At 46.3% G+C, this 19797-nt stretch overlaps 1 protein-coding gene and 1 long non-coding RNA gene across 4 annotated transcripts in view; one reads left to right on the top strand and one right to left on the bottom strand.

Moving 5' to 3' along the window:
• PPM1H (protein phosphatase, Mg2+/Mn2+ dependent 1H) overlaps positions 1–19797 on the bottom strand; it is a 373609-nt gene that overhangs the window by 134033 nt on the left and 219779 nt on the right. For all 3 annotated transcript variants that reach the window (XM_066369322.1, XM_066369324.1, XM_066369321.1), the window contains exon 5: positions 19434–19518. In XM_066369322.1, the coding sequence (XP_066225419.1) occupies positions 19434–19518 (85 nt within the window). The remainder of the gene's footprint in view (positions 1–19433; positions 19519–19797) is intronic.
• Positions 7069–13290, top strand: LOC136393209 (uncharacterized). The gene is made up of 4 exons (XR_010749060.1): positions 7069–7248; positions 11848–12054; positions 12308–12448; positions 12877–13290. It is a non-coding gene; the product is annotated as an uncharacterized lncRNA (long non-coding RNA).

The raw sequence follows: 19797 nt of genomic DNA, 5'->3' as shown, positions 1-19797 counted from the left end.
CAAATGGCCAACAGATATATGAAAAGATGCTCATCTTCTTTAGCTATTAGAGAAATGCAAATCAAAACTGCAATGAGATACCACCTCACACCTGTTCGATTAGCTATTATTAGCAAGACAGGTAATAGCAAATGTTGGAGAGGCTGTGGAGAAAAAGGAACCCTCATACACTGTTGGTGGGAATGTAAAGTAGTACAACCATTATGGAAGAAAGTATGGTGGTTCCTCAAAAAACTGAAAATAGAACTACCTTATGACCCAGCAATCCCTCTACTGGGTATATACCCCCAAAACTCAGAAACATTGATACGTAAAGACACATGCAGCCCCATGTTTATTGCAGCATTGTTCACAGTGGCCAGGACATGGAAACAACCAAAAAGCCCATCAATAGATGACTGGATAAAGAAGATGTGGCACATATACACTATGGAATACTACTCAGCCATAAGAAATGATGACATCGGAACATTTACAGCAAAATGGTGGGATCTTGATAATATGATACAAAGCGAAATAAGTAAATCAGAAAAAACCAGGAACTGCATTATTCCATACGTAGGTGGGACATAAAAGTGAAACTAAGAGACATTGATAAGAGTGTGGTGGTTACAGGGGGGGAGGGGGGAAAGGGAGAGGGAAAGGGGGAGGGGGAGGGGCACAAAGAAAACTAGATAGAAGGTGACAGAGGACAATCTGACTTTGGGTGATGGGTATGCAACATAATTGAACGACAAGATAACCTGGACTTGTAATCTTTGAATATATGTATCCTGATTTATTGATGTCACCCCATTAAAAAAATAAAATTATTAAAAAAAAAAAAAAAAAAGAAGGAACGCTAATGGCCCAACCCGGGCTGGGGCAGTGCAGGGCACGCTGCAGCAGCGGCACCCCACGCCAGCGGAGAGGCGTCTGCTCTCAACAACCTGGGAACTCAGAACGGGCTACTGAGGGTCTGCCTGGCATCAGGGGTGCGCCTGGTTAGTGTTAACTCATCAGGGCTACTCCACACCACGGGAAGAACTGCTCAAGTCAGCGTTTTGGAATCTCCCAGGTCGTAAATGATTTTATTTCTAATTCAATGCAAGCAACCTATTCAAAGTTTCAAGTCTGTAAAAGGTGGAAGCAGGAGTTTGTTCAGTTTTTTCAGCCATAAAACCCAGTAATTTCCTAACTGCAAACTTGTAAGATTCATGGACAATCTTGGCATGTTTTACCCCACTGCTCATACCTGGGCAGCTCATAAATATAAACACAGGACGACGGCCCCTTCCCAAAGTACATTTCTTAGGGATGCTGGCTTGCGAAAAATGTGGACTTAACTAGGATGAAAATCTAAGAAAGGAGCAAGAAAAACCTCTGGACACTCTCCTAAAGACTGCTTATTTACCTAACATGCTGGATATATTTTATCTTTTCCTCTTCAATGATGCTATTAGGAGATAAATATGTTATAGACACATCTTCATGGTGATGCAAGTAATATCAGCTATTCTTAAATACGTGTTATTTTTAAAACCTCAGCTACAGCCTGACCAGGCGGTGGCGCAGTGGATAGAGCGTCAGACTGGGATGCAGAGGACCCAGGTTCGAGACCCCGAGGTCACCAGCTTGAGTGCAGGCTCATCTGGTTTGAGCAAAAATTCCACCAGCTTGAGCCCAAGGTCGCTGGCTCCAGCAAGGGGTTACTCTGTCTGCTGAAGGCCTGCGGTCAAGGCACATAAGAGAAAGCAATCAATGAACAACTAAGGTGTTGCAACGAGCAATGAAAAACTAATGATTGATGCTTCTCATCTCTCCGTTCCTGTCTGTCTGTCCCTCTCTCTGACTCACTCTCTGTCTCTGTAAAAAATAAATATAATTAAATTAAAAAAAAAAAAAAACACACCTCAGCTACACCCTAGTGCCTGGCACAGCACCTAACACAGTAAATAAGTATTTGCTGAAACAAATGACCACAGCACACCCTGACAATGGTTTTTGTTGATTATTTAAGCACAATAAAATAATACGATGTAGCTTTCAATCTTTTGAAAAAGTTACAACTAAGGTCCATGGCACACAAAAACAAACGTGCACATAAATGACTATATTTTGGATTTAGCTAACTTTTTATAATTTTAGAGATCCCTTCTTGTAAAACCACATGTGTGTGGTGGAGTGCAGTTACACCATTTAAAATATCATGCCCTGGCCGGTTGGCTCAGCGGTAGAGCGTCGGCCTAGCGTGCGGAGGACCCGGGTTCGATTCCCAGCCAGGGCACACAAGAGAAGCACCCATTTGCTTCTCCACCCCTCTGCCGCGCTTTCCCTCTCTGTCTCTCTCTTCCCCTCCCGCAGCCAAGGCTCCATTGGAGCAAAGATGGCCCGGGCGCTGGGGATGGCTCTGTGGCCTCTGCCCCAGGCGCTAGAGTGGCTCTGGTCGCAACATGGCGACGCCCAGGATGGGCAGAGCATCGCCCCCTGGTGGGCAGAGCATCACCCCTGGTGGGTGTGCCGGGTGGATCCCGGTCAGGCGCATGCGGGAGTCTGTCTGACTGTCTCTCCCTGTTTCCAGCTTCAGAAAAAAGAAAAATAAAAAAAATAAATAAATAAAAAAAAAAAAAATAAAATATCATGACATTTCATGACTCTTAAGACTATCTAAATAGTGCTATTTTTCCTTTCTACTAAGAAGCATGCCAACTATTATAGGAACATAGAAACATATTTTATATTAAAATCTAATTTAAAGTGTGCCGGCATACCCCATATGGGAAAAAAATGTACCACTTTTTGTACCTTCATTTTTGTCCAAAATTTTGAGGCTTTCCTCAAGGATATATAACAGAACGCTGTCGAGGGGCGGGGGTGAGAAGTACACCCGGCATGTAGACCACAAATAACACCTGGGCAAAAAGCTTGGTAGCTGCTGCTCTGGCCAAACCTAAGGTAGGTCACCATAAGTCTCTTAAGGGTTCTGAGAGCAGATGGTTACTAAAAAGAGGCTAGGACATTTCCTTGTCATTTAGTGTCTGGGCAGCTAATGAGAACAGTTTCCAGACATGATTACATCTACCAGTAACAAGAAGGGACATCTCTCCAGAAAGGATACTGGAGGACACTGCTATACTGAGCAGTGGCTGGACACCAGGGAGGGGGTGGTTGGACTGCATGTCTTCTTCTGACCACTGTTCTCTCTCATCCTGGGCAGAACCAGCCTCAAGGGACCAGCCTCACGGGAAGGGGAGAGAGGTGAACTCCTCACTGTGAATCAACATCCCACTCCAATAAGGGTCTCTGGGTTGCGGAGGGTCTGAAGCATGAGAGGAGGGGAACGAGCTGGGAGAAGAGACGCCTTTTGGAACCCTCTAGGAAGCAGAGTGGGTGAGAAGCCTTAAGTCAGGTGTGTTCCACTGCAGAGCACACAGACCTCAGCCCCACCCTCCTGGGACAGGGAAGAGCTCTGAGCAGTTGGCAAGGCAGAGAGAAAAGGGGAGTGGAAGCAGGACCCCGGGCGCCAGCAGGGACATGTATGTCAAGGTTATGGGAGGTGACTGAACACAGGGCTTCCTATGAACATGGGGAAGATGAGTCTGGAGCCTATTCAAAATTACGTGCTGGGGTATATAAAATGCTTCCTCCTTCTAATACATTTTGTTTTCTGCTGCCTTTGTTGCCAGCTTGCCAGTGAGTGGGTTCAGCCAATGAGGAGGCTGTCCCAGGTTTTGGGGTATCTAGCCAAAGGACTTTGTGCAGCTAACACAGGAGCTCCTGCAGGGTGTGGCAGGTGCTGGGGCTCTGAATTCAGACTAAAAGGAAGAGGCCCCTCTGGTCTGAGCTCACACAGCAATGGGGGAGAGAAAGGAAGGCTCACAGCAGCAGAAGCAAGGAAGCAGGAAGTGGCAGGTGTGTGGAGGAGTCCCGGCAGCTGCTCTGTGGAGGAGACAGTGTGGGGCGGAGTGGCGCAGGGGTGTGGCTTCCCAAAGAACCTGTCCTGCCACGTCACCTTAGGCTCTTGCAAGGAACCGAGGAGGGCCCTTTCTGCAAAGGGTAATATACTGCTAAAGAAAGTGAAAGCACACTTTATTAAAACTTTTCAATGAAAAAAAAAATATATATATATATACACAGTAAAGTACTTGTATCATATGTGTATAGGGTGATAATTTTCACAAATTGAACATACCCATGCAACTGGCATCAGACTGAGAGACAGACCATTACCAGCACCCTGGGGTCAGGATCCTGTCCAACCACTGCTGCTCCTCAAAGGGAAGCACTACCCTAACTTCCAGATTGGTTCTGCCCACCTCTCCATTTCCTAGGGAGTCCTATAGGCAGCCACCTTTGCTGGATATGAAGCCTGTGTGTAGTTACAACTCATTCATTCCTGGTGCTGCACAACATCCCATCCTGTGACACTGCAGTTCTTATGTACCCACCCTGCTCTCCACGGGCAGTTAGACAGTGTCTAGTTTGGGCTGTTACAGACAGTGCTGCTGTAAACATTCTAGTCTCTCGGTGAACATCTGCACACACTATGGTTAAGTACGTACCTAGGAGTGGGACTGCTCAGCTTTTGGACTGACTGCCAAACCCTTTGCCAAAGCAGTTGTTTCAGTTTCCATTCCCATCTGCAGAATATGGAAAGTAAAAACACTCATGTGTTCAATGAGAGGGCAGAATCTGTTACAGGAGACATTTTATAAAGTCCTCTAACTAGAAAACTTTTATCTGCATTCATTTTCATATGTTCAGACCTCTCAATATTTGTAAGGAAGTTATTGGAATGAGGGTTTTCAGTGTTTAACATAAATCTTTTTTTAAATTGAGTAATTTATCCTTTTTCTTGCTCTTAAGGAAGGAAAAAAAACAACCCTCGTCAGATTATACAAGAGAAGTACTGGAAGCCTTCCACTTCAAGATGATTTATCGTGACAGAAAGTCTAAGGTCACAAATGAAATGAAATTAATAATGTCAGCCAAACCACTGTTAATCACTAATGGTCAAATGAGACGGCTCTCCAGAGCCAAGGTTGCCTGCCTGATTTACAGGCAGAAATAGAATATTTTGGTTTGGGTGAAGAAGGGGAGGAGGGGGAGGAGGAGTGAGAGAAGGAGGAGGAGGGAGAGAAGAAGGAGGAGGGAGAGAAGGAGGAGGAGGGAGAGGAAGAGGAGGAGTAGGAGAAGGAGGAAGAGGAAAAAGAGGAGGGGGAGGAAGAGGAGGAGGAGGAAGAGGAGGAGGAAGAGGAAGAGGAGGAAGAGGAAGGGGAGGAAGAGGAAGAGGAGGAGGAAGAACAGGAGAAGAGGAAGAAAAAAAGGAAGAAGGAAAAATGTGATATGGCTGAGATCTAAATACACATGGGTTAGAGTCTTTCATAAAGAATTTTCTCAGTCTTAATTTGTTATTAAAATTCTCAAAATAATAAGAACCAACATTGTATATATAAGCTACTACAGAATTGAATACTGATGAAATTGTCTGGTTTATGAGGATGTCAAGAAAGGTTCACGTTTACATTTTACATTGGACTACACTGATTAACCAGAGAGAAGTAGTGCGCCTCTAAAATAACTTTAAAACTATAAAATTTATGTCTTATGATAAAGAGGCTGCATGGAAACTGGTATGCAAATGAATATATTAAACAAAATTGCCTAGTTTTGTCAACTCTACAACAGTTTAGTGTATAGAATAAGGGCTAAAAACTATTCATTTATATAAAATATATAAGGTTTCCATATTCATTTGCCTAATGTTTTTTATCCTAAGTAAAAATCTGAGGAAAGGCATTCATTTGAAGAGGGAACAACTCATGTCAGCAAAATAGGGCGTGCCTGTGTATCTCCAACCTCTGCTTGTACATGCAAATGGAAATTAGAAATTTTATAAAAGGCCACAGAAGCACAGAAGTAGTCCCGAAGGCAGGATGGCTATTAAAAAGTTCTTCCTATGAAGTTAGATTTGTAAACTAAGAGATTTTATTTTGTCTCTGATCTAGGCACTGTTGTATGTACATTATAATTGTTAATTCATTAATCCTCCTACCAATCCTGTGAAGGGCCTGTAATTTACCCTATTTCACAGATGAAGGAACTGAAGAACAAAAATATTTCATAGAGTTAAGTGTTTGTCCTAATAAGCCTCGGTGACTCTGATGTACCTCTCTCAAAGCATATTTAACTTTCATATGAAGGATGCATGATACTACCTTGCTTTGTACCAAAATCAATACCCTATGGACAGACGGCTCTGGCTTTACATGCATAACTTTAATTCAAAATGTTGGTTTGGGGAATTGTGGGCTTTAGAGAGTCTACACTTTAAATATGTGTAGCAACTGTGTAGAAAGACAATTTATTCAAAGAAGAAAATTTCTGGACACATTTTTGTAATTATTTCATTCAGCTGCATGGAATCCATTTTCTTAGATCTGCATAGTAGGTTTATAATGCCTCAATATCAAGCCTTTGACTCCACCAAACCTTGGCATAAACAAAACATCCATTTATATTCGTTTTAAAAATCAAGGCTCTGGAAGGGGTGAGGTTCAGTTATAGGGGCTAATGTCTTCAGAGTCTGCCCTGAGCAGGCAGTGCTCCCAGGCTAGCCAAACAGAAGCTCTGCCTCTCCCTCCCTGGGCCATGCCAGGCCAGCACTCCACAAACTTCCTGGCTTTTCTGTGACACCTGTGTCATCAATGGACTCTACAGTAAAAAGGAAAAATGTCAACCACTTCAGCCTGCCATTTTTAAAAAATATTATTATCTTTATTTATTTTTTATTCATTTTTTAGAGAGGAGAGTTGTAAGGTTGGTGGATAATAAGGGGTGGTCACGTGGGGAAGCTAGGCCCTTGAACTTTGGCTAGGACCGCCCACAGCTAAGCACGCCAAAAGAAACTTCCTAGCAGTCCTTGGAAAAAAAGCGACTGACTGTCAGCCAGTGAGATTTCTCTACGTCATATTAGCCCGACTTCCCTAGAGGAACCCCTTTTTAAATTTACCCACGCAGTCTCTCAGTATGCGATTTTCCTGACCTCCATCTTCCAGGCCAGTGAGTCTCGTCCGAGGAACTCTGTGTACTGAATAAAGCCTTTTGAACTTACCACACTTGGTGGCTCCGAGCCCTGTTCCTTCCTTCTCAGCGGGGAAAAATACCTTACATTTTGGTGCCGAAACCTGGGAGGAATCAGAAGTCTGCAAGGACCGCTCTTCTCTCCCTTCCCTCCGAGAAAGAACCAGGACCTCAGCGCACGGTGTGGTAAGTTCCCCACCTCCAGCCTCCCCCCCGCCTCAGTTCTTTCCTCCGAGAATCCCTGTCCAAAACCGCAGCTGCGTCAGGGACTTCTCTTCCGACCTAGTGCATTTGCTTTGGAGACGTCCGGAGCATTTCTACTTTACCTTTTCCATCGTGGCCAGACCTTGAGTTTTTAGGACGCTAATACTCAAGTCAGACCACTCCGAGAACTGAGGGTGACCATGGGGGCAAAGGGATCCAAACCTAACTCTAAAACACCCCTGGGGTGCCTAATCCGGAATCTCTCAAACATTGATCGTTCCCTGAAAAAGAAGAAACTAATCTTCTTCTGTAGCATAGCCTGGCCACAATACCCGCTGGATAACCAGACCAGGTGGCCTCAGGAAGGGACTTTGGATTTTAACATCCTTACTGATTTATGGAATTATTGCCAGGAGGCTGGAAAGTGGTCAGAAATCCCTTATATTCAGGGGTTTGGGCATCTGCATTCTCATCCTAAACTCTGTGTCGGTTGCTCTACAACGCATGTCCTCTTGGCCAGAGAAACCTCAGCTAAACCCTCCGCTCCAGATTCCTCCTCCTTTTCCGACTCCCCTGAGGAACTCTCTTCCCCTCCTGCAAGACTCCCTCGGCTCCCTCGGCCCCATCGGACTCCTTCCCCCTCTTCGCTAGATCCTGCTTCCCCACCTGCAAATGATGCTCTCTCTCTCTCTCTTCTCCAGTCAGTGCTCACACCCGATCTCACTCCAGGCTACAAGAGGAAGCCAGCCTCCTGTGCCCTCTCCGCGAGGTGGCTGGAGCAGAAGGAGTTGTTTGGGTTCATGTGCCTTTCTCCCTCTCTGATCTGTCTGCAATTGAAAAGCGTTTGGGCTCTTATTCTTCTAATCCTACCAACTATACCAAGGAATTCCAATACCTCACTCAGGCATATGACCTCACTTGGCATGATCTCTATGTTATTATGTCTTCTACCCTTACCCCCGATGAATGGGACCGAATCCGGACAGTGGCGCGAGCTCATGCAGATAAGGTCCACGCCTCAAACCCTCAAATGCTGGTGGGCCCAGAGGCGGTCCCTGACACGGACCCCAACTGGAATTACCAGACAGAACAAACAGGTAGGAGACGACGAGACCAAATGATTGAATGTCTTGTAACTGGCATGCAGGATGCAGTACAAAAGGTAGTTAACTATGACAAATTAAGGGAAATTACTCAAGGACTTGAGGAAAATCCGGCTCTCTTCTTAAATCGCCTCACTGACGCTATGGTCCTCCACACTCGTTTAGACCCTACCTCCAATGCCGGGGCCACTGTATTATCCAATCACTTTATTTCCCAATCGGCCCCAGACATTCGGAGGAAACTTAAAAAGGCAGAAGAGGGTCCCCAGACTCCTATCCGAGACCTGATGAACATGGCATTTAAGGTTTTTAACAGTCGAGAGGAACAGGCTGAGGCAGAACGCCGGGCCTGCATGCAGCAGAAGGTATCACTCCAAACCCAGGCTCTTGTGGCAGCTCTAAGGCCGACAGAGCAACAAGGGCAAGGCACAGAGGGTGCTCGACCTAGGTCCGGGCCGCCAAGAGGATCCTCACCAGGAGTTTGCTTTAAGTGGAGCAAGGAGGGTCACTGGTCCCGGCAGTGCCCCTGCCCGAGGCTGCCCATTAAGCCCTGCCCTAAGTGCAAGCAGCCTGGTCACTGGCGGAGCGATTGTCCCCTTTTGGCAGCAGGCTCATCCTTGATGTCTCTACATGGAGGACAGGCTGCTTAGATGGGAGGTCAAGCCAGCCAGGCGGGGCCATCATTTGAATTCCTAGGCCTCGCAGACGACTCATGCGGCCTGGACTCGGAGACCCTCATTACTCTCTCTGAGCCACGGGTGATGCTACAGGTAGCGGGTAAGTCCATATCATTTCTTGTGGACACGGAGGCTACCTTCTCTGTTTTGCCTTCATACTCTGGACTTCTAGTTCCCTCACAGGTCTCGGTTATGGGAGTGGGTGGGACCCTTTCTTCTCCTCTTCGCACACTAACTCTGACATGCAGTTTGGACGGAATCCCCTTTTCACACTTGTTCTTAGTCATGCCATCGTGCCCTGTACCCCTTCTGGGTCGGGACATTCTACAGTCTAGGGGCCACTATGCAGCTGACAGCATCTTCCCACTTACTCCTACCACTCCTGACTAGAGACTCTCCCACTACCACAGATCACCCTAACCCGGTCACACCTCCTATTCCACCAGATGTTGTCAACCCTCAGGTCTGGGACACTTCTACCCCTGTGGTAGCAACCCACCACCCACCTGTACACATCTGCTTAAAGAATCCCTCCCAATTTCCATCTAGGCCCCAATTCCCTATTTCAGCAAGTCATCACCAAGGCCTTAAACCCATAATTACCTGCCTCTTAAACCAAGGATTACTCATCCCCACAGACTCTCCCTGCAATACCCCCATCCTTCCTGTTCGAAAACCTTCAGGAGCTTATCACCTCGTCCAAGACTTACACCTAATCAACGAGGCAGTAGTTCCCCTCCATCCAGTAGTCCCTAATCCCTACACATTACTGTCTACATTCCATCAAACACCACTCACTTCACGGTCCTAGACCTCAAGGATGCCTTCTTTACCATTCCTCTACACCCTGACTCTTACTTTCTGTTTGCCTTTACTTGGACTGATCCGGACACTAATGCAGCCCAGCAGCTTACGTGGACCGTCCTGCCCCAGGGGTTCAGAGACAGCCCACACCTGTTTGGACAGGCGCTGGCTCGGGATTTAGCTGCATGTGATCTCGAGACTAGTACTCTCTTACAATATGTAGATGACCTACTTCTCTGCAGTCCCTCCCTGTCTGCCTCAAGAAGACACACAGCTACCCTTCTTAACTTTCTTGCCATGAAGGGATATCGTGTCTCCCCTACTAAGGTTCAACTTCACTCTCAGTCTGTAGTCTATCTGGGCATCGCCTTGACTCCCACCACCCGAGGTCTCACCCTAGATCGAATTCAGACCATCTGCAGTCTCCAACCACCTACCACCACTGATCAGATTCTTTCTTTCCTTGGTCTAATAGGTTTTTTTAGACACTGGATTCTCAATTTTGCTCTCTTAGCCAAACCTCTCTACAAGGCTGCAAAAGAGACTCCTACGGGATCTCTCACATCCCCCAACACCGTCAAAAGGGCTTTCTGTACCCTTCGAGATGCCCTCATCTCCTCTCCCCCTCTCCCTTTACCCGAATCCAGATGCCCCTTCCATCTTTTCACTGATGAAAAGCACGGTAATGCTGTTGGCATGTTAACTCAACCTGTGGGGCCTACATACCGCCCCATGGCGTATCTCTCTAAACAATTGGACACCACCATCAAAGGCTGGCAGCCCTGCCTCCGGGCACTGAACGCAGCAGATGAACTCACCAAGGAGGCTACTAAGCTCACCCTTTCCCCACCCATCACTGTATTCTCCTCCCACAGGCTCACTGACCTCCTTTCACACAAATTTCTTTCTTTGTTAAGTCCTTCCCGCCTATAAGAATTTCACCTCCTGTTCATCGAAAACCCTTCAGTCACTCTTTTACCCTCTCCCCGACTCAACCCAGCCACTCTACTGCCAGCTCCAGCGACACTTCCGGAACCCACCCACTCCTGTACGGAACTAATAGATTTCCTCAACAGACCTCGAGATGGATTATCAGATTCTCCTTTAAAAGATCCAGATCTAATACTCTTTGTAGATGGGAGTTCTGTACAGGGACCCAACGGACGATGACGGGCAGACTACGTGGTGGTCACCACCTCCTCCACCCTAGAAGCTCAACAGCTGCCAGAGGGCACCACCTCCCAGAAAGCAGAGCTGATTGCCCTCATGCGGGCACTCCCTCTGGCCCAGGGAAAATGCATAACTATATATACTGACTCTAAATATGCTTTTCTTATCCCCCACAGCCACTCTGCCCTCTGGAAGGAAAGGGGCTTCCTCACTACCAGGGGCTCCCCCATAATCAATGCTACTCTCATTTCTAAGCTTTTGCAGGCATTACAGCTTCCCGCTGAGGTGTCTGTGGTACATTGTAGGGGCCATCAAACCTCTCAGGACCTGGTGGCCTTGGGAAATGCTCGGGCCGACGCGACAGCTCGAAACCTCACCCTGGGAGCCTCCCGCTCTCCTCTCATGTTTCTCTCCACCTCCTTTGAAACCTTCCTACACTTCTGAGGAAGAACAGACCCTCCTCAGAAAGGGTGGGGACGTGTGCAACCAGGGATGGATATTTCTTGGATATAGAATTGCCTTACCAAAAGAACGGGCTGAAACTCTCTTTTCTGATATCTACTGTTCATTACACATAGGGCCAAAAGCTCTCTATCGGTTCTTACAACCACTCTTTTTCTTCCCAGGCCTCCAGCAGACTATCGAAAAGGTACACGCAGCATGCACTATCTGTTCCAAAACCTCTACACAAGGGGGACTCCGCGCTCGCTTCCCTACTCATCAGCTGAGGGGGCATGTGCCAGGCCAGGATTGGCAGACTGACTTCACTCATATGTTCCCTCACAAAAAACTCTGTTATCTCTTAACTTTTGTTGACAACTTTTCAGGATGGATAGAAGCCTTTCCAACTTCTCGAGAGACAGCAGACACTGTTGCCTCCATTCTCGTTGAAAACATCATCCCACGGTTTGGACTGCCGACTACCATCCAGTCAGACAATGGCCCGGCCTTCACTGCCCAAATAATCCAGCAGGTTGCCACCTCTCTCAACATCACCTGGAAACTCCACATACCCTATCACTCTCAATCATCAGGTAAGGTGGAAAGGGCCCATGGCATCCTGAAGGGTCAGCTAACTAAACTTTCCATTGAGACCAGACTCTCCTGGCCAAACCTCCTCCCCCTGGCACTCACCAGAATCAGGGCAACCCCGCGAAACCCCACTGGACTCAGCCCCTTTGAGCTGGTTTATGGTAGACCATTCCTAATCAATCACAGCTTACCTGTCAACCCCCCTCCTCTTGCCACGTACCTCTCCTTTCTGTCTTTACTTCGCCATCTTCTCAGGGAACACGCGGACTGGACCCTTCCTCCCATAGGGGGGCCAGATGAAACACAGCCAGCGGTCCCCCTCCAGCCAGGAGACAGGGTTCTTCTAAGGGAGCTCCAGCCCAGCTCCCTACACCCAGATAGACGGGACCCCATACGGTAATAATGACTACTCCTACTGCAGCTAAGCTCCTAGGGCAAACACCTTGGTATCATGTCTCTCGCCTCAAACTTGCTCCCATACAGGATTACTGGGAGTCAGAACCACTGGGCCTTACTCGTCTGCAGCTCACAAAAAAATTGGGCCATGCAGACCCTCGTGTTGTTCCTGTCCCTCCCACTGGGAACCTGCCACCAGAGTGAGCTGAAGCAGGGAGCAATGCTGTTCAGTAAGACTGGCCTGATAAAAGAGGCTTCAATCTGAACTGTATGCAAGAAAAATTAAGCAAAAATCTCTCCTCTTACAACCTGCTTAACTCCTAATAGCAGCCACCTATTCTTACCTGGGCTGCTCCTATCCTACCTAAATCTTCTAATTATCAACGTATAACTCATATTTGCCTCTCTTTTTTAAAAATTTTTTACAGAACCGCACCAGCGAAGCTTCTCAACTCATGGCCAAACGGATGTTCCTCCTGACACCCCTCAAAACTACCACCTTCCGATCTCCCCCTCCCCACGACGCCCCTATTCAGCAGGAAGTAGCCAGACGAATAAGCGGTGCCCCTTATTAACACAAAAAGATCGGAATGTAAGGTCGATGGATAGAGGGGTGGTCACGTGGGGAACCCAGGCCCGCGAACTTTGGCTAGGACCATCCACAGCCAAGCAAGCAAAAAGAAACTTCCCAGGAGCCCCTTGGAAAAAAGCGACTGACTGTCAGCCAGTGAGATTTCTCTACGTCATATTAGCCCAACTTCCCTAGAGGAACCCCTTTTTAAATTTACCCACACGGTCTCTCCGTGCGCGATTTTCCTGACCTCCATCTTGCACGCCAGTGAGTCTCGTCCGGGGAATGCTTTGTACTGAATAAAGCCTTTTGAACTTACCACACTTGGTGGCTCCGAGCCCTGTTCCTTCCTTCTCAGCGGGGAAAAATACCTTACAAGAGTGAGAAAGAGAACGAGAGAGAGAGAGAAAGAGAGAGAAAGGGGGGAGGAGCAGGAAGCATTAACTCCCATATGTGCCTTGACCAGACAAGTGCAGGGTTTTGAACCGGTGACCTCAGTGTTCCAGGTCAACGCTTTATCCACTCCGCCACCATAAGTCAGGCCAGCCTGCTATTTTTTAATTAGACATTTTAAAACTCATATGCAGTTTTGCAAAAGGGGGTTAAGTGAGTATTGGAGTGAATTTTCCCCCAGGTCAGTCATCAAGCAAGGTGGAGTGGCAGTGAGGCTGCTCCCCTGTGACTAAAGCCAGACTCCCAAACTGAACAACCTGTCCTCAAGGTTAAGTGAGATGTAGAGATGGTGGGTTGGTTACTTTTAGTCTTGACCACACCTCACCCTCCCGAACACAGCCTCCTGTCTTAAAAGCGAGTTCAGGCTTACAGAATACACTTTCTTGATGATAACTCTTGAACGCTTTCTGAGCCCAGCACCAGGGAAACAGTGGGCAAACAGAACCAGACACAGTGTAGGAGGCAGGGGGCACTCCCAAGGGCACTGCAAGAGATCATCTCAGATCATGTTGCACTTGTGTGTATCAAATGTGTATTTGAAACCCACTTCTATTTCTTCTGTCTACTGCCTTTGATGAAAAACAGCTGCAGAGTTGGATTATCTACAAGGACAGCAGTACATTATTTGAAGGTCTGATGATACCAGCACATCTTAATGTAATCAAATCAGAGTTTAAAATATGTCTAGCCGAATGGAAGGGAAGCCATCACTCTCACACCTACAGGCTACAGAGGTGCCCTGGGAGAGCCGTGCCGGGCTGTCACCTGAATCAAGCAAAGGTGGGGTGATTTCCTGGCACCCACAGCATCAGAGCAGTCAACTCTGCTGAGAAATGTCCACAGATCAGACCGCTTCCCTCCGATCTGGGCCTTGACTCCGTTAAAACATTCTGTCTAGCTAGGTGGACGCCCTTAAATGTTTTATTTTAATCACCCTGATAACATTTTAAAAAAATAAAAAGCCTCGCAACAGAAGAGCAAGGCTTATTCATGACTACAGGATCATCAGCTCGTCCTAGCTGCTGGGGCGAAGTCACGGCCCCTGACCCCTTCCTCACACACCTGCCACATTCTGTGTGAACAAGCGAAACCCACAAGCCTGCTTGATTAATCACACCTTGCCCAAGAATCTACGGAACAAAGTTCACATTAACCTGAGAGCTGCAGGAAGGGCCATTTGAGGTCAGGATGCAAGACCAGACAGAATTCACTAGCCTGCACATCCATCATCTTGTAGTCTGCTTCCAGGTCTCTACTCCCCCACAATCCAGACTGCATACAAGAACATTCCTCTCCACACAGATCTAAATGGTTCGTGTAAAAAGGGCTCTCAACCCTCCCTACCTCCAAAAAAAACATTAGCCATTCCTATAAGTTAAACAGCACTGAGACTGCAGACAGCTGCTCACATCAAGTCTTTAAGGACCTAGAAGTTTCAACCATTCTATCATAAATATTTCTTCACACATCATAAAAATAAAATTTAATTTGATCTAGGAATAAAGAATATGTTAACTTCCTAGCTACGTACTAACTTGTTTAAATCATGTAAAGGAAACAACTATCACCACACTAAACTGTTTCACAATTCACTCAAGAAAACTGTTTCAAAAAACTGAACTGGCAAAATTAGATGCATTCAAACTCATAAGATATACTACATTTTATATTACCATGGGATCACTTCTCATTGCAATTTCAGAACACATAACGAGTATCTCAAGGAAAGTGTTCTGATGCCTTTCACTCAGGAGAAAATGAGATTCAGAGATACCACGTGAGGGACTTGAGGTCACACAGCCCAGGCCACAGTTGGACTGAGAGAAGTGCACAATACACCTCTGTTTTCTCTTATTGATATCACTTTCAAGATTTTACCCTAAAAACATCCTAACTGTCTCAATACCTTACCATAAAGATTTCACTACAAAGGTTATTTTCTGTTATACATCCCCTAATTCAAATACTGCTTCACAGAGATTCACATGATCAATCATGTGAATATTATCCTTGGATTTGTGCATTTCCAAGAAGGCATTCTTAAAACTCCTAGCAGAATAGGCAGTTGGACAACCAGGACAGTTTATGTTCTGTTCACTTACACTCGTGTTGTCTGGGAAAACAGTTTTCATTCTAGAGAAACCCATGTGATATAGGAGTAAGGATTAAAAAGAATGGAGACAATGTTCTTAACTTTTAGAAATCCAGACATTAGGCTCAGTGCTGTGGACTAACAGGGTCCACAATGAGTGTTCAAGAGTGACATCAAAATACACACTAATCTTGAGAGCATTATGAGTGATTAAGTAAAAACAAGGAAAAATATTATTGTGGTTTGTGGGTCAGCAGGATTTGAAGTTGCAAGAATTCGACTTGTCCAACAACCACCAGATGAGTACTAGGTGCCACAATAGACATCTGCATATGTCATTTCATGTAATCCTTCCATCTGCATTCAGAGGTTTTCAGTACCCACTGGGGTCGGTGAAGCTGGGATCAATAAAGGGCTTTGGTGAAACCGCAGACACAGTTACGTGACAAAGCTGCAGTCTGAAGCCACACACATCTTATTCTGACCATCCCAAAATAGACAACTGATAGTTAGGAATCTGAAAAATGTCAGCATACCCATCCCTCCTCAAAGGTCATTGTTTTAAACTTTCTGTACCATTCTTGTAACACGAAAATGTGAAATTATTTCATAACAAAAAGTTAGGCCCTGGCTGGGGGCTCAGTGGATAGAGCGTCAGCCTAGCATATGGACATCCCAGGTTCGATTCCTGATCAAGGCAGACAGTAGAAGCAACCATCTGCTTCTCCCCCTTCTTCTCTCCCTTCTTCTTCTCTTCCCCTCCCACAGCCAGAGGCTTGATTGGTTTGATCGTGGCCCCAGGCAATGAGAATAGCCCTGTTGGAGCGCATCAACCTCAGGCACTAAAAATAGCTTGGTACTCGAGCATCAGTCACAGATAGGGTTGCCAGGTGGACCCTGTTTGGGGCGCATGTGTGAGTCTGCTCCACTATCTCCCCTCCTCTCACCAAAAACAAACATACAAACAAACAAAAACAAAAAAGTTAACCTGTTATTACCCATTGCCTCTAGCAAGAAAGCAGGAACTAGTTTCCACTAAGGGGCAAGGAGGTGATGCAGGCATGTGCCTGGTGCCCACTGTGACAGGTTTTAGGGGATGGAGGAGGGGAGAGGACTGTGTAGTAATGACCCAGACATCAGTATGAATATTGGTTCTTTCAGCCAGTCAACAGAACCTGCTTCAGAACACCCTCTGAACTAAGTACTGGCAATATGAGGTGACTAAGTATGGGGCCTGCCTCTAGGACTCAGTCTGTAAGGGCAGGCAGACATTGAAATAAGCAATACAATACTATACACTGAAGGCCTCTACACAGTGCCCTGTGACCATTGAAGACTGACCCTCTGGGAGGGTAAGGAGATACTTCCTGGAAGAAGTGACATTTGCTTTGGGGTCTCAAAGAATGAGGAGTTTTCCTGGCAGAGAGGAGGAGAAGGTTCATTCAGGCAGAGCCTATTTCCAAAGTCATGAAGGCTGGAGAGAGAGATCATGGCGTGTACTGTCAATGGGAGACAGCTGACTCTGACGACTGCCCAGGATGCACAGTGGCACTGGTGAGGGCAGCATGAGAGGATGTAGGAGAGGTGGGTGGGACCATGGTTCTGGGTCTGCCAAGTGGGGCCTACACTCTGTGCACTGTGGGAAAAGATTTTTCGGCAGAAGACCGAGAAGGACTGTGATTAGATCACTGGTGTGGTTCTGTGGAAGATGGATTGGAGAAAACCAGACAGGTGGCCAGAAGGCCAGCTGTTCTGAACTCTACTTGGAAGATAACCTGGCAGCTCGAAGGTCCTCAATGACTCTCCAATCTATCCCATATTTCCTCATATATAAGACGTTTCCATGTATAAGACACACCTTAATTTTGGGGCATGAAATTTGAAAAAAAAAAACCTGTATTATATAAATTTATTGAACTCAAGTTTTATTCATCATAAAATTCATACAACTCCTCATCACTGTCAAAACTCCCATCCATTAGCTTGTCCTCATCTGTGTCTGATGATGAATCACTGTCTTCATATATTGCCTCATCCTCAGTTCCATCTATGGCATTTGAAATGCCACAATCACTGTGTAAAACGCATCCAGTTTTTAGATCCCAAATTTTTCAGAAAAGGGTGCGTCTTACACATCTGTAAATATGGTAGTTTTCCATTTTCTATGTGACAAACCGAGGTCGGAAAATGTTAAGAGACTTGCACAAAGCTACCAAACTGACAAGTCACAGAGCTGGGCCAGAACAAAGACCTTCCACGGGTGCCAGGTGCCGCAAGGTCCCTTCCATCCGCTCAGACTGCCTAAGAGAATGAGAGCTCATAAGTCTGGGCTCCTAGAAGCGGCCTCCAGTGTGTCTGCTTGAAAACAACAGCAGGAATGTTAGGAAACAAAAGGTGGTAGAAAAGCCTGACCAGGCGGTGGCGCAGTGGATAGAATGTCGGACTGGGAAGCAAACAACCCGAGTTCGAAACCACGAGGTTGCCAGCTTGAGGGCGGGCTCATCTGGTTTGAGCAAGGAGCCACTCTGTCTGCTGTAGCCCCCCCCCCCCCGGGTCAAGGCACATACGAGAAAGCAATCAATGAACAACTAAGGTGCCACAATGAAGAACTGATGCTTCTCATCTCCCTTCCTGTCTGTCTGAAGGTGAAGAAATGTTTTCACGTTGGTTCTGGGTTCCTGCTATTTTATGTGCCAGATAACCACCAAAAGCAACACAGCTTAATTATTGAGTAAAACAAACAAAAAGATGAGAAAACAGGGCAAGTACAGCTACTGTCTAAATCAGTGGTTTTCAACTGCCAGTCCATGAAAGAGTTAACCACCCTAATGTTGTATGAAGATTATCGACCCAATGATTATAGTCTCTATAATTTTAATATCAGGGTGGTTAACTCTTTCACAGACCAGCACTGAAATTCTGGCAGACTGGAAGTTAAAAACCACTGGTGTAAACTGACCAAAATAATCAAACCCTGGCCGTTCATACATGTTGAAATTCAGAAAGAGGAACAAAGTCCTTTTTGTGGAGCCTGGATCAGTTCTTCCCTAAGAGCAGAGGGTCACAGCTTAGCTGTGTTGTCTATAAAGCCAGCAGCCAAGACGATGTTTCATCCACAAAACTATTCACATGGTTAGTCCCCAAAGATGCCTCACAGAATGTAATCTATATAGGATGATGACCAAAGTGTGTAAACTGAGACTCGAAGCCTGATGCTCTACCCCTGTAATTGGAGGGCAGGGAAGTAAGTCTGTTTTGTTTTCTAGAAAACACAAATCTTCAAGTGAAGCAAAAATTCTCAAGATCTGAACAAGCGAACAGCATCCTAGAGCCTGCTCATAATTTTACCCCAAAGAGAGTGATCTACATGGAGAGTTCATTTTCAGGGTAGAAACAGATTTTCTGACACCTGCATCTCTCCTGAATGGCCCTAGAAACTTCCTATCTGAGCATGAAGTAAGTCGAGTGTCAGCAAGATCTCAGGACTGCCTTCCTTCTCACAATGTGGTTTAGACCGAGCCCCTCTGTTTCAATTAAAGTGAGTACCAGGCCAATGAAGAAGGTAACTGTGTTCTTCAATACATTTCATATTGTACATACCAAACAATTAAAAGAAACAGAGCATGCCATGGCTTCGATCAGTCACAGATGGGAGAAAATCAGCCACAATAATAATTCACGGAGGTGGGGTGTGTCGTCACACATGGAGCCAGGATGTGTGATCCAGACGGTGTGGGTGGGGAGTTCAGACCATATGTCCTCTGACTGGTGCGGGCCTGCTCCCATGTCAGGAGCAACACGTTCCTCCACAACAGCCCCAACACCGGCCCTGATGCCAGGGCGCTCTGCCAAACCTACATGCCCCTTACCAGGTACTGAAGTCGCTGGCGCTCCGTCTCTGGGGTGAATTCCGCAGACATAGGGATGATTTCTCCATTTCTGATTATTATAGCCCTGGAATGGTGAAAACGCATTGTCAGTAGCTAATCTCACAGGTGCCCCAGTTCTGTGTTAACTCCACAGCGTGGTTGAGAACACACATGAAATGCCCAGGGGACCCTTTCTCCTCCAACAGTATGGCAAAGGTCACTGGTACCAGCTCTGGATCCCTCGCCTCACTGTAGTATCTGTACTTTAAGAATCTCACATTCTAAAAAAAAAAAAAAAAATCTCACATTCTAGTGAACTGACATTTTTCTGCTAACTGCACCATGCATTGATGCCTAGCTCCAG

Source organism: Saccopteryx leptura, chromosome 2 (genome assembly GCF_036850995.1).
Source record: "Saccopteryx leptura isolate mSacLep1 chromosome 2, mSacLep1_pri_phased_curated, whole genome shotgun sequence".
Lineage (NCBI taxonomy): Eukaryota > Metazoa > Chordata > Mammalia > Chiroptera > Emballonuridae > Saccopteryx > Saccopteryx leptura.
This window is presented reverse-complemented; position numbering and strand designations above follow the sequence as displayed.